Source organism: Sus scrofa, chromosome 3 (assembly GCF_054392235.1).
Source record: "Sus scrofa isolate SSC_HxYL_T2T_F1_AM1 chromosome 3, Sscrofa_HxYL_maternal_Yorkshire_Landrace_v2.0, whole genome shotgun sequence".
NCBI classification, from domain to species: Eukaryota; Metazoa; Chordata; class Mammalia; order Artiodactyla; family Suidae; genus Sus; species Sus scrofa.
In genome coordinates this window covers 45,548,934-45,562,866 of record NC_139385.1, presented here as the reverse complement: position 1 = coordinate 45,562,866, position 13,933 = coordinate 45,548,934, and the positions used below count along the sequence as shown (strand labels likewise).

Here is a 13,933-nt window from a genome sequence, read left to right as displayed (position 1 = left end):
CACTGTTTGTTTTGCTTGAAACACACAGGGGGTCCCGTCGCTGCCCCCCGCCCCTCGCCAGGAAGTCCACCCCCATCTTCCTCCTCCTCCTCCAGCTGCCGGGCCTCCCAGCCCCCGGCTCCCCCCGGGGTGTGAGGGGCGGCTCTGCGCGTCTCCGAGTCTCTGCCTCCCGGATCTCGTGCCGCTCCCCCGCCTCCCCCACCCTGCCCTCCTGGCGGCGGGTAGGCGCCCTTGCTTCGGCGAGGACGTCAGTGGGTTTTAAGTGCCTAGTACCTGCCGAGAGGGGGCGCGGTCCCGGAGAAGCCTCCGGGCCTGGGATCTAGAGAAGCCAGGACCACCTTGCAGGAGGCAGAGACCGCGCTGCCCGCGTGGTGGGGGGAATGAATTCGGGGACCACAGGGAGCCACCCTCGCGCACACGCGGGGGAGATGCGCGAGGGGCTCGTCGCGGCTCCACCGCGAGGGAAGCGCCCCAACCTCCCGCTGTCCAGAAACCCCTCCGCGCTTCGCCGGCCGCGCGGCCTGGGGTCTCCGCCCAGGGCGGCTGGGGGAAGGGGAGGACCCGTTGCAGCTCCTCCCCCGGACCTGGCCGCCGGGATCCGCGAAAAGCAGAAGCTAGCGGCGATCCGGGGAGTCCCGCCGGGATTTAGGAAGAGAAACTTGCAGCCGTAACCCGGAGCCGTGCCCCGCGTTCTCTCAAGGGCTCGGAAGAGAGTCCCTGGGTTCGGGCGGGGAACTGAGCCACCTCCCGGTCCGCCCCGTCTCACTGGATGACCGAAGATCGGGCCCTTCCCCATCCCCAACCCCGCCCCCCGCTGCCCCGTGGCTGCTTTGCCGGGTGTACCTGCCCCGCCCAGCCCCGCCCCGCCCGGTCTGCTGGTCCGGGGCAGGGAAGGGGCTGCCTGCGAGGACGGGACGGGCCCGCGCCCCCGAAAGGCCGCCGCCGCCGCCGGGGCCCCGGAACGCACACCTCCTCCCCCTTCCCACGCCTTCTCAAGTCTCCCGGCCCTCCGCTGGACGCCCCGGGTCCCCCGCACCGTGCCTTCCAGGGCCTCGGACTCCCGCGCGACCCCGCATCCTCTTGTCCACCCCTTCATACCCCGCACCGGGTTCCCTGAGCCTCTCCGGGCCTCCCCTAGATCCCCAGGGCGGTGCGGGTCGGGTCTCCTCAATCCCCGCCGGCTGCCCAGGCAGGAGCTCGCCATGCTCCGGCTCCAGGCGCTGCTGCTCCTGCTGCTGCTGCTGCTGCTGCTGCCGCCACCGCCGGCCGCGCGAGCCCGGGAGCCCTCTGCGCAGGACGTGAGCCTGGGCGTGGTGAGTCCCGGGGTCCGTGGGCTCCTGGGATCTGCAGGGGGGCCCGGGAGAGGGAAGCTGGGGCCTGGACTCCTGGGTTCAGAGGATGCTGGGGGCAGTTTTAGAGATCCAGAGGGAACAGGGATGGGGACCGTGAGTGAGCCCCAATTCTTGGATCCGTCCGGAGATTTGGCACCCGAGTTTGGAGATCTGGAAAGGGGCTGGAGTGGAGAGGCGGGGACTCTTGGGTCCAAATGAAGAACGGTAAACTCAGGCCTGGAGGGCCTTGACCTTCAGATGGGGAACTAGCAGGGCTGGAGACCCTGGGTTTTCCGTGCCTGGCGAGAGGTGGGGCTTCCAGGCTGGTGGTGGGAAGGGAGTCCCATCTCTCTGACCCTCCTTGCTTCCTCTGTTCCCTCCCGGGGTCTAGGACTGGCTCACCCGCTATGGGTACCTGCCGCCTCCTCACCCTGCCCAGGCCCAGCTGCAGAGCCCCGCAAAGCTGAGGACGGCGATCAAGGTCATGCAGAGGTTTGCGGGACTGCCTGAGACAGGCCTCCTGGGTATGTGGCCCCCAATCCCACCCTCCCCCCCCCAGCCCTGCCGCTACAACCCAGCCTGACCATTATTTCCTGCACTTTCTAAACCTCCAAATGTATCCCTAGTGCTAGGAAAATGCTGACCTCAGGCCCCCACTCAGAAGGTTCGAAGACATTCCTTTTTAAATAAATCCTTATTAGGAATCTCTTCTTTGCGAAATGGCATATGCAAGGGCGTTTCAGGCTCCAGTGGTGTAGCGGTGAGCGAGGTCGGTGGGGTCCTTGCTCTCATGGAGCGAACATTCTAGAGACACACACAGATCAAGAATAGAAATATGCAGACCGACCTCATATAGTGGTATTTTGAAGCAAATGAAATGCCAATGCCACTCAATTAGCTGGTCTGGTCAGGGCTGGCCCCTGAAAGATGTCCCATGAGTTGGGAGAAGCTCATATAACTTGAAGAATTCGTAGGACCCAGAGAGGAGAAACCAGACATAGGAGATGGGGGAGAAGAGCATCCCAGGCAAGTGCAAAGGCCCTGTGGTAGACATAGGCTTGCATGCCTGTAATGAGAGTAGGACTGAAGAGCTAAGCAAGAGCCTGATCAGAGGGCCTTAAAAGGTATTTGGGTCTGATTTCAAGTGCGATAAGAAACCAGAGAGGGTGTGAAGGAGGGCAGCAATGCGATCTGACTTGCAATTTTTAGCTTCCTCTGCTTGCTGGTGGGGAATGGAGGGTGGGGAGCCCAGAGACCAGGAAGGAGGCAGGTAGCGTCCAGGTGAGGATGTGATGAGAAGCAGCTGAATCCAGGGTGTATATTTGGAGGTGGAGCTGAGGGGCTCGTCCACTGGGTTAAGTGAGAGGAAGAGAGAAATGGAGGCTCCTGGAGGCCAGGCAGGGCCCTTTCTTCCTGTCCACCACCTCAGCCAGGGAGGTGACATGTGACCTTCATTTAAAGACCAGACATGGGTGGGGGGGAGTGGATTCCAGGAGCTCTGACCTGGAAGGGGCCTGCCACAGGGACTGGACCCCCGGCTGGTCTGGGGGCTTGGAGCTTCATCCAGATGTGATGGGGACTCAGGAGCTAGGGTGAGGGGTCCATGGGCAACCCCCCAGGGGGTTCCAGCCTCAAAGAGAGGTCTTCTCCCAGCATCCCCAGGGTTCCTCTGCCAGGGCTCAGGGAAGCAGGATGTCCAAATCTTGGCCTGTGACCCTGAGCAGCTCCTAGAGGGAGCCGGTCCGTCCAAGGCCAGGTGCAGAGAGGGTGATACCAACCAGAAGGACAGAAGCCTGGCCTGGTCTGAGCTGGCTTCCAGAACCCAACTGCCAGAGTTCCCGTCATGGCCCAGCAGAAAGGAATCTGAGTAGGAACCATGAGGTGGCAGGTTTGATCCCTGGCCTCGCTCAGTGGGTTAAGGAGCCAGCGTTACCGTGAGCTGGGGTGTAGATGGCAGAAGCGGCTCGGATCCTGCGTTGCTGTGGCTGTGGTGGAGGCCAGCAGCTGTAGCTCCGATTCGACCCCCAGCCTGGGAACCTCCATATGCCGTGGGTGTGGCCCTAAAAAAAAAGACAACCCCCCCCCCCCCCGAAACAGAATCCAACTGCCTGTGTTTGAATCCAAGCTGTGGGGTCTTGGGCAAGTTTTTGAAGCTCTCAGAGACCTGGTCTCCCCCCTGCAGAAAGGTCGCTGGTCCCTCCTGCTGACTCGCCTCTGCCACACCCTCTCCCACAGACCCCCTGACAGTGGCCACCATGCATAAGCCCCGCTGCTCCCTGCCCGACGTGCTGGGGGTGGCGGGGCTGGTCAGGCGGCGGCGCCGGTACGCGCTGAGCGGGAGCGTGTGGAAGAAGCGAACCCTGACGTGGAGGTAGGTCCTGGCGCCCTCTCTCGCCCCAGGCCAGCCTGCTGGACCCCCGCTCACTGCCCACTCCTCTCCCCCAGGGTGCTCTCCTTCCCGAGGGGCTCAGCACTGAGCCCGGACACGGTGCGGAGCCTCCTGCACCACGCCCTGGCTGCCTGGGGCCTCGAGTCGGGCCTCACATTCCGGGAGGTGGGTTCTGAGAGCCCTGCGGAGCCTGACATCATCGTTGACTTCGCCCGGGCCTACCACCAGGACAGCTACCCCTTCGACGGGCAGGGTGGCACCCTGGCCCACGCCTTCTTCCCTGGGGAGCACCCCATCTCTGGGGACACTCACTTTGACGATGAGGAGACCTGGACTTTTGGGGCTCAAGGTATAACCCCCCAATGTCCCCTCTTCGGAGAGGTCCTCTCCCCAGATCTGTCTGCCCTGAAGAAGTCAGTTTAGGAGCTCCCACTGAGGCTTTGCAGAAACGAATCTGACTAGCATCCTTGAGGACACAAGTTCAAATCCTGGCCTCACTTCGTGGGTTAAGGATCTGGCATTGCCGTGAGCTATGGTGGAGGTTGCAGAGGTGGCTTGGATCTGGCGTCGCTGTGGCTGTGGTGTCGGCCGGTGGCTACAGCTCTGATTTGACCCCTGGCCTGGGAACCTCCATATGCCACGGGTGCAGCCCTAAAATGACAAAAAAAAAGTTGGGGGGGAATTCAGTTTAAATTGCACTCATTGGTGGAAGGATCTGTTGGCTTTCTCCAGAGAAAGAGAACCAGTGTGTCTGGGGGGGGGGGGGTGTAAAGTGGCTTATTTTAAGGAACTGGCTCACAGGATTGCAGAGGCTTCCAAGCCCCAAATCTGGAGCGCTGGCCTGCAGGCTGGAAATTCAGGGGAGACTGGACGGTGTGATTTTGAGTCTGAGATCTGCAGAGCAAGGCAGGATTTCTATGTTGTGGTATTGAGGCAGCATTTCTTCACCAGGAAACCTCAGTTTTTGTTCAACTGATTAGATGAGGCCCACCACAGTATGGAGGGTAATGTGCTCTACTTACGGGCAACTGAATATAGATGTTAATCACATCTGCAAAAACACCTCCTTAACAACATCTAGACTGGTGTTTGATGAAGCAATGTGGCACCATAGTCTGGCCAAGTTGACACAGAGAATTGCCCACGACAGAGCCTGTCAGGAGCTCAGCTCCAAGCTGGAGCTGAGGACTTAAAGGGGCCAAAAAAAAAGAAGCTCCACAGCTCTGCCAGCAACTGAGTCAGATGAGTAACTGGGAGCTCCCTGGTGGCTCAGTGGGTTAAGGATCCAGCATTATCACTGTTGTGGCGAGGATTCCATCCCTGGCCCAGAACTTCCGCATGCTGTGGGCTTGGGAAAAAAAAAAAAAAAGAAGAAGGAAAACTGGCAATTGCCACACACGGTGACACAACTACAAAGAATCACAGCAGAGGAAGTCCTCGAGCCTGGGGGTGCTGAAAGGAAGGCTGACCCAAAGCTCTTGACTGACGGGGACTTCCTGGAAGCAGTGACTTTATTGGCTCCACACGTATACACTGCGTGCCCATCAGTGCCCAAGGTCCACTCTCCCAGAGGTGGGGACACATAGAAAGCACAAGCCCGTGAGCTAACTGAGCCCAGGGGAGTCAGGGGTGGGCTGTTAGGAGTTCCCATGGTGGCTTAGCAGTAATGAACCTAGTTATCCTTGAGAATACGGGTTTGATCCCTGGCCCTGCTCAGTGCGTCAAGGATCTGGCATTGCCATGAGCTGTGGTGTAGGTTGCAGATGTGGCTTGGTTCTGGCATTGCTGTGGTTGTGACGCAGGTGGGTGTAGTTCAACCCCTCGCCTGGGAACCTCCATATGCCGTGGGTGGGGCCCTAAAAAGACCCTAAAAACAAAATGGTCTTGGGAGGGGGAGGATAGAGGTTGGAGGGTAGGTCTCATATCATGAGGGCCCTTGGAGAGCAGAGGGAGGGGTCTGGACAACAGGATTCTGAGGCAACGGGAGCCTGGAAGCTTCTGCATTCTAGAAATACCACTGGCTGCCATGGAGGTGGGGGGGCAAGACCGCGACAGGGAGGCAGGAAGCTGCCTGAGAAGGGTCCAGATGAGAGATGGGGGGGGGGGGTGGGCAGCTTGGAGGGAAGTCTCATCAGGATGGGCAAAGATTGGCATCTGACTAGATTCTGGGGCAGAGGAGCAGGGGGGCCTGGGTACTGGGCAGGCCCTTGGAGGACGATGTCCCTTTGTGCCAGTGGGGAGTGGGGCGGGGGAGCCGCCGGCTCGGAGGGAAGGCAGGGGCGGGTCCAGGACGGAACCGTGTCTGCAGTGCTAGTTGCCTGGTCAGAGCAGGTGGCATGTTAGGGGTCCAGGATCTTGCTCTAGAATTGGGATTCCTCCTACGGAGGGCAGCTTCTCCAGAAGTGGAGCTTGAGAGGGAAATTCTTGTGCAGTGGTTTCTCAGGGCACATTCTCAGGGGAACGGGAAGCGGGAGAGCGCTGGGGAAAGAAGCTGAGCAAGGATGTGGTCTCGGCTGGAGAGGAGCCTGACCCCGCCGGGAACTCTGGAGCATAAATAGTGCCACGGGGTCTGTTCTGCCCGAAGGCAAGGGGCCCAGCTCTTCCAGAAGCCCCTGATGCATCAGCTCTTGGCTGCCAGCCACTGGGAGGCTGGGCGGGGAGGGGGCGGCAGGAGGGTGGCGCGCCGGCTCAGTAGAGGATTTGGGTGAGGTGCAGATACGCGCATACGCATCAGGGAGCCTGTGGAGTGCTGCATTTAAGGACTCGAATTGGAGTTCTCATCGTGGCTCAGTGGTTAACGAATCCGACTAGGAACCATGAGGTTGAGGGCTCGATCCCTGGCCTTGCTCAGTGGGTTAAAGATCTGGTGTTGCCGTGAGCTGTGGTGTAGGTAGCAGACGCGGCTTGGATCCCTTGTTGCTGTGGCCCTGGTGTAGGCTGCTGGCTACAGCTCCGATTAGACCCCTAGCCTGGGAACCTCCATATGCCACTGGAGCAGCCCCAGAAAAGGCAAAAAGACCAAAAAAAAAAAAAAAAAAAAAAAAAAAGGACTCGAGTTGCAGAACTCGAGCCAGGGTTCCTCCACCTGCTACATGTAGATATGCCTGGACCTCAAGGTGCTCAGTTTCCTCATCTGAGAAATGGGGCTAAGAAGAGTCCTTTGCAGATTAAATGAGTAATTCATCCACAGCTTTCAGCACAGGGCCTAGGGGCAGATTTGAGGGTCGTAGCACCTGGGGATTGGAAAGGTTCCAGAAGAATGTAAGTGTGCAGATGGTGGACAGAGCTGTGGTGTGGCCAGCTGTTAAGGCGAGGACAGAAGGAATGAAAGGAAATGGAGAAAAAGCCAAAAGATGAGCAAGAACAAGAGTGGAGGAGGAAGCGGGCCGTAGTGAACATCAGTCCAGTAAGTCACTTATGCCTGGATCTGGTCATCCGGGGACAAAATGGCCCACAGGCTTGATGGGTGGGGGAGGAACCCAGACCACAGCGGCATGAGAGGAGCTGAGAAACAGGAGACTGAGCATAGCCCACTGGCCCGAGACCTTGCTGGGGAGGGAGCGGGGTGCGGCTGGGGGGGCAGACAGGTTGGGGGGGGGTCTTAGGATGAAGGCTTCTTGAGCACTCTGGGCAGTGGATGAGCCAATGGAAAGAAAAGGATGGGGGCTGCCTGGATGCAGAAGTGGATGGACACACAGGATGCAGCCACCCACGTGGATGGACAGATGGACGAATAGATCCTTGCATGCATGAATGCGAGGATATCCTTGGAGGAGGTGAGTGAGGAAAGGACCGCAGGGCAGGGGTGAGAGGCGAGGGTAAACGTGGTGATGAAGCGCTGGGCCTTTGTGCTCAGGAAGTTGCAGGTTACATCAACAACGTGTCTTGATGAAATCGGAAATGCATTTATCAGCATTTGCCATTGCGGAGCTGGGGGCTGGGGCTGGGGTGAGGTAGTGACTTGAGGGGCTGTGAGTCTGGAATGGGGGCTGAACGAGAGCGCACAGGAGTGGCCTGCGTGGCCAAGGATGAGAGGAAGGGGCCGAGGGCACCCGGAATCTCAGGCGCTGTATCCGCCACGCAGTGGTGTCATTTCCCCAACTGGTAGCGTGAGAAGGGTGCAAGGAAGGGGCGGGGCCAAAGGCAGCCAGGCGGGGAAGTGGGGGGAGATATGAAAAAGCTCTACCTGATGAAGGCACCAGACATCCTCCAGTTTCTTAGAAAAAGCGCTCAGAGCAACGGGGAAACCCACAGTACTTACGAGGTTGACCCTGACATCTGAGATCCCTGCCGGAAGGCAGGACCGCGCAGCCAGGTCCAAGCTCCATCCCAGCTATGCTGTTAACTTGACCTCTTGGTGCCTCAGTCTCCCCATCTGCGTGATGTGGGGGGCGGCAAATGTGTGTGGCAAAGAAATGATGGCAAACATTTGCTGCTCTGCTTCTGACTCATTTCATTCTTAGATTCCCATCTATTTTTTCTTTTTTTGGTGTTTTTAGGGCCACACCCATGGCCTATGGAGGTTTCCAGGCTAGGGGTTGAATGGGAGCTGGAGCTGCCGGCCTCCACTTCAGCCACAGCCACGCGGGATCCAAGCTGAGTCTGCAGCCTACACCACAGCTCACGGCAGCACCGGATCCTTGGCGAGGCCAGGGATTGAGCCTGTGTCCTCTTGGATGCTAGCCGCAACAGGGACTCCTACATTCTCATTTAGCGGCTTTTAGGGGCTGCAAGAAATTTGCTCTTCAGTTCACCAGGTTATTTCTGATAAATGCCCTTTTGACATTGCTCACTCTAGAGATTTCCATAAAGTACATCATCAACCAACATCCCAGGAAATCCGTGCCTCCCCGGGGGCTGCTGGCCTCTCTTGCTGCCTCTATCCCTTCTCGGCCTCTCACTGGCCCATGAATTGTTGAGGAGCTGGTGTTCGGCCAGCAGCTTGAAGTGTGGAGAGGCTCGGTCCTGGCGCCTGGGCTGGGTCCCCAAGGAAGAGGCTTCCGTGGTCAGAGAGGCTGGGCTGGGCGTGGGTGCCAGCGGGCTGTGGTTGCAGAGTGCCTGCTGGAGCTTCTGAGATGAAGGCTGCAGGGGTGAGGAGAGGCCAGGAGCCAGGGGGGACAGACTGGAGCTGTGAGAAGGGGGTACTCCAAGGGCTGGGGCTCCCTGAAGAGAACGGCACACACCCCAAGGCTCCCCCAGAATGCTTCCTGGGGGAGAGGCCGTGTGAGTGTGAAGCTGCTTCTTCTCTGTCCACACGGTCACCTCTGGCTCGTTCCCTCCCCTGATCCTCGGCTCCTTCCAGCCTGGCACCCCACCCCGGCATCTTGCGCCACCAAACAAGGCTACTGGAATACATTTACCTGATAAGTGCACCCACATAGGAGGGGACAAATGGCTCAGGGAGACCGCCCCAGCCCGTTCTCCCTCCCTCCCCAGACGGCGAAGGGACGGACCTGTTTGCAGTGGCTGTTCACGAGTTTGGCCATGCCCTCGGCCTGGGCCACTCCTCGGCACCCGGCTCCATCATGAGGCCCTTTTACCAGGGCCCCGTCGGCAACCCCTCCGAGTACGGCCTGTCCCAGGACGACCGCGAAGGCCTACAGCAGCTCTACGGTACAGGGAGTGGGGGTGCCTGCCTGGGGGCTCCGCAGCAGGTCAGGGGACCCACACCCCACCAACGCTCTCTCCACAGGGAAAGCACCCCAGACCCCGTATGACAAGCCCACAAGGAAACCCCTGGCTACTCCGCCCCCACCCCCTGCCCTGCCCCCTGATAGGTGAGTCCCCTCCAGCTGTGTGGTCCTGGGCCAGCTCCCCAACCTCAGTGTCGGCGGGGAGAAGGGCATGGTAAGAGCCCCCGCCTTGCAGGGCATCGACAGGGTTGAGTAAAGGGAGGAGGAGCCCCTGCCTTCTCTGCTCACCCCTCTTTTCCTCCCCAGCCCCTCGCAACCCGTTCCTGACCGCTGCGAAGGCAATTTTGACGCCATCGCCAACATCCGCGGAGAAACTTTCTTCTTCAAAGGTGAGTGACTTCGGGTCTCCCTGACCCCATAAAGCAGGCTTCCTACTCACTCAGGGTGACCACCCCCGCCCCGCGGGGCTGTGGGAGCCCCAGGGATGCGGGACTTTAAGGGCTAAAAAGGGGAACGTCTTGGACCAGCTGGTCGCCCTAGAGCCACCGGACCCTTGACGTCCACATGGACCTGCCCACCCAGAGTGGAAGGGGAGACGTAGCCCCGTGTCCCACACACAGACTGGGGGTGAGGACGAGGGAGAGAGGACCTCCTGCCTCTTCCCATGCCCTCCCGCCCACCCGTTCTGCCCCGCAGGCCCCTGGTTCTGGCGCCTGCAGCCCTCGGGCCAGCTGGTGTCTCCCCGGCCCGCCCGACTCCACCGCTTCTGGGAGGGGCTGCCCGCCCAGGTGCAGGTCATCCAGGCCGCCTACGCCCGGCACCCGGACGGCCGGATCCTCCTCTTTAGCGGTGAGCGGGTGCCCGGTTGGGGGCGCTGGGGCCTGGCGCGAGCCGCGCAGCTCACGGGGTCGCGCTCCCCGCAGGCCCGCAGTTCTGGGTGTTCCAGGACCGGCGGCTAGAGGGCGCCCCGCGGCCGCTCACCGAGCTGGGGCTGCCCCCGCAAGAGCAGGTGGACGCCGTGTTCTCCTGGCCGCTCAACGGGAAGACCTACCTGGTCCGGGGCCAGCGCTACTGGCGCTACGACGAGGCGGCGGCGAGCCCCGACCCCGGCTACCCGCGCGACCTGAGCCTCTGGGAGGGGGCGCCGCACGCCCCCGACGATGTCACCGTCAGCAACACAGGTGCGAGCGCGCGCGCGTGCGCGGGGCCGGGTCGGTCGGGGCTGCGGGGAGCAGGGGCGAGAGGCGGCGCGCGGGCGGGGGGCTGGCAGGCCTGGACCCGCCCCCGGCAGCGTCTGCTCCCTCCCCGCAGGCGACACCTACTTCTTCAAGGGCGCCCACTACTGGCGCTTCCCCAAGGGCAGCGTCAAGGCGGAGCCGGACTCGCCGCAGCCCATGGGTCCCAAGTGGCTGGACTGCCCCGCCCCCAGCGCCGGGCCCCGCGCCCCCAGGCCCCCCAAAGCCACCCTTCAGCCTGGGGCCTGCGATTGTCAGTGCGAGATCAATCAGGGGCCGGGGCGGCTGTCCGCGCCCCTCCTGCTGCCCCTTCTCCCCCTGCTGGTGGGGGGCACCGCCTTAGGCTGACTGGGGACCCGGCGCTGCGCGGGAGGGGCGGGATCGCCCCCCGCGGGCCCTGGCGGCCTGCGGCTGTGGGAACCTCGGGCCCTGGGGCAGAGCTCCACCAGACGGAGCTGGGTGCAGGCATGGCGCTAAGGCCCGAGGCGCCCGAGGGTGTTGACCAAGGGCTGGCCCTTGGACTGAATGCTCCCTGTGAGCCGGCTCCTTCCCTGTCCCCAGGTTCCCAACCTGGACTCTGTCCCGGCTGGGACGCCGCAGGACTCCTTTTCCGGGAATACCCAGCCCTGCCCAGAGTTCAGCCCTCTGACTCCCTGTAGCCCTCCCTAGTCCTGCCTGGCAGCAGCAGCTGTTCCGGGGTGTTTGGGTCTTTCCAGCACAGGCCTGATCTGGAAGCTGAACCCCAGCCCCGCCATCCACCCGCTGTTCTGACCTATCACGCTCGCGCCGAGGCCACGTTGGTGGGGACCCCAGACCCCGCCCTGAGCCTGCCCCTGAGCGCCAGTGTCCCAGGTCCTGGGTGACACCAGTGGCCACGTGGATGATACGCCCCCATCCTGCCCCCAGGGACCTCCTTTCTTTCTGGTCACCACCCTGGTCCAGAGCTGCCCGAATCCCACAGGACACCCTCCTGTCCCTAACACACCGGTCCCCGCCTGCACACCTGAGCCCCTGCCGCCTCCCTCCTGAACTCCCTGGCTCCAGGGTCACTGCCTGCTCATCAGTCCTGGCTGCAGAGTGGGTGGAAGCCGGGCCACCTCACTGCCCCCCACTGCCCCCGGAATTCCGTGTCTTCAGCTCAGCTTTTGGACTTTTCCGCATCAGAATGCGCCAGGGACCTTGAGAGTGAAGACCCCTTGGCCTCAGCCTGAATCCTCCCTCTGGGGATGGGAGCAGGAATCTGCCTTTGAAGCCCTGGAAGGGGTGGCCCTGACCGGCCAGGTTGTTGGCTCCGTGACTCCTTGTCCTGGCGTTTCTGTGTCTCTGCCATGTTCGCTGTCCCAGGTACCACCTTCACAAACTCTATGAGCCAAGCTGATGGCCTTGGTAAAGAGCGGTCCCCCCATGGGTGGAGTCACGTATTGGCCACTTCTTGGGTTGTCACCCAACCTCAGCCGAGACGAGTGGGGACGTGTCCCACCTTGGTCACAGGCAGCATGACCAGTAGGAGGGCGACAGCCAGGGGTCTTCACCCAGCTGGGACCTGAGATTTCTAAGCCACCAGAAAGCCATCAGGGCCTCTGCCAGGGTCCTTTCCAAGTATGAGGAGGAGGAAAGTTGTATTTTGAAGGCTTGTCTGGAGTTCCCGGGTGGCTCAGTGGATTAGGCATCCATAACTGTCACTGCTGTGGTGCTGGTTGGCTCCCTGGCCTGGGAACTTCCATATGCTGTGGTTTGGGCCAAAAAAAATTTCAACTCAAATAAAAATAAAGACTTATGTAACCCAGCAGGAGAACAATGAAAATGATGGAAGAGAAAGCCCTTTGTTTCTTCTGAGCGCTCATGAATTTGGGGTCACATTTGGTGGCAGGAACTTGACAGAGCTGAATCCCTCTGTTTTTGCAGAAGAGGTTGGCTCCAGCTTTGACGGGCACCAGCTGGGGGGGGAGGGGAATGAGAGGGAAGAGGAACCCAAGAGCTGGGTGGAGGGAGCCCGGAGTGGGGGCATCCTGTGTGACATTTGACATTTGACATTCCAGGGCCTCAAGGGAAACCTCTGCTTCTCCCGCCTATAAGACTTTCTTAAGTCTGCTACTCAAAATGTCACAGCAAGTTCAATGACACTATTATTATTATTGTTGTTGTTGTTATTGTCTTTTTAGGGCCATACCTGCAGCATATGGAGGTTCCCAGGCTTGGGTCAAAGTGGAGCTACAGCCGCTGGCCTACACCATAGCCACAGCCACACAGGATCTGAGCCACACCTGCAGCCTACACCACAGCTCAGGCAATGCAGGATCCTTAACCCACACAGCAAGGCCAGGGATCAAACCCGCAACCTCATGGTTCCCGGTGGGGTTCGTTAACCACTGAGCCATGAAGGGAATGCCTACATTCTTTTTTCAATAAGTACATTCTCATAATCAAAATGTGAAGCTTTTGGTGTTTCAAAAGATACTATCAAAAAAGTGAAAAGAGAGATTCCTTGGTGGCTCAGTGGGTTAGGGAACTGCCATGATCACTGCTGTGACGCGGGTTCGATCCTTGACCCGGAACATATGCATACCTTGGCCAGCCAAATAATAATAATAAGTGAAATAAAATCTTTAAAAGTGAAAAGATACAAAATGAGACAAATGTTTATAAATGATATATCTAATAAGACACTCCTTGACAAAATATACAGCCTTCTTTTAGAACTTAATAAAAAGACAAGTAAACCAATTGAAAATAGGGAAAGGGAGTTCCCGTCATGGCTCAGTGGTTAAGGAATCCGACTAGGAACCATGAGGTTGCGGGTTCGATCCCTGGCCTCGCTCAGTGGGTTAAGGATCCGGCATTGCCGTGAGCTGTGGTGTAGGTCGCAGATCTGGCTCAGATCTGGTGTTGCTGTGGCTGTGGTAGGTCGCAGATGTGGCTCGGATTCCCCGTTGCCATGAGCTGTGGTGTAGGCCAGCAGCTGTAGCTCCGATTAGGCCCCTAGCCTGGTAACCTCCATATGCCATGGGTGCAGCCCTAAAAAGAAAAAAAAAAAAAAATTCCAAAAACCAAACAAACAGAAAAACATAGTTCCCATGTGACTGAGCCAGTCCACTCCTAGGTGGCATTCAAGAGAAAAAAAAAAAAAAAAGCCAGCCCCACAGAACTGTGTACATGTATGTTAATATCAGCATTATTTATTAGAGCCAGAAGGGGGATGGATTTCCCAGTGCCTCAGTGGGTTAAGGATCTGAGGTTGCTACTGCTGGGGCACTGGTTCGGTCCCTGGCCCCAGAAATTCTGCATGCCTTGGGCAAAACCAAAGAAAAAAGAAAAGTGGAAAAAAACAAATGTCCATCAGCAGAT

The 13,933-nt window shown here is 59.4% G+C and overlaps 1 protein-coding gene across 3 annotated transcripts; it reads left to right on the top strand.

Moving 5' to 3' along the window:
* Positions 1-581: 581 nt before the first annotated feature.
* On the top strand, positions 582-12,767 carry MMP25 (matrix metallopeptidase 25). 3 transcript variants are annotated; one of them, XM_085015745.1, is made up of 10 exons: positions 582-1,313; positions 1,723-1,855; positions 3,567-3,702; positions 3,777-4,069; positions 9,157-9,333; positions 9,413-9,497; positions 9,660-9,742; positions 10,050-10,202; positions 10,277-10,534; positions 11,495-11,716. In XM_085015745.1, the coding sequence occupies exons 1-10, from the start codon at positions 1,203-1,205 to the stop codon at positions 11,566-11,568; spliced, it is 1,503 nt and encodes a 500-aa protein (XP_084871871.1). In that variant the 5' UTR covers positions 582-1,202; the 3' UTR covers positions 11,569-11,716.
* Positions 12,768-13,933: the final 1,166 nt, after the last annotated feature.

Coding starts and splice junctions, on each gene's coding strand:
- MMP25 (XM_085015745.1), top strand. CDS start 1,203: ATGCTCCGGCTCCAGGCGCTGCTGCTCCTGCTGCTGCTGCTGCTGCTG. Junction 9,334..9,412: donor AGGCCTACAGCAGCTCTACG/GTACAGGGAGTG, acceptor CTCTCTCCACAG/GGAAAGCACCCCAGACCCCG. Junction 9,498..9,659: donor CCTGCCCTGCCCCCTGATAG/GTGAGTCCCCTC, acceptor TTTCCTCCCCAG/CCCCTCGCAACCCGTTCCTG.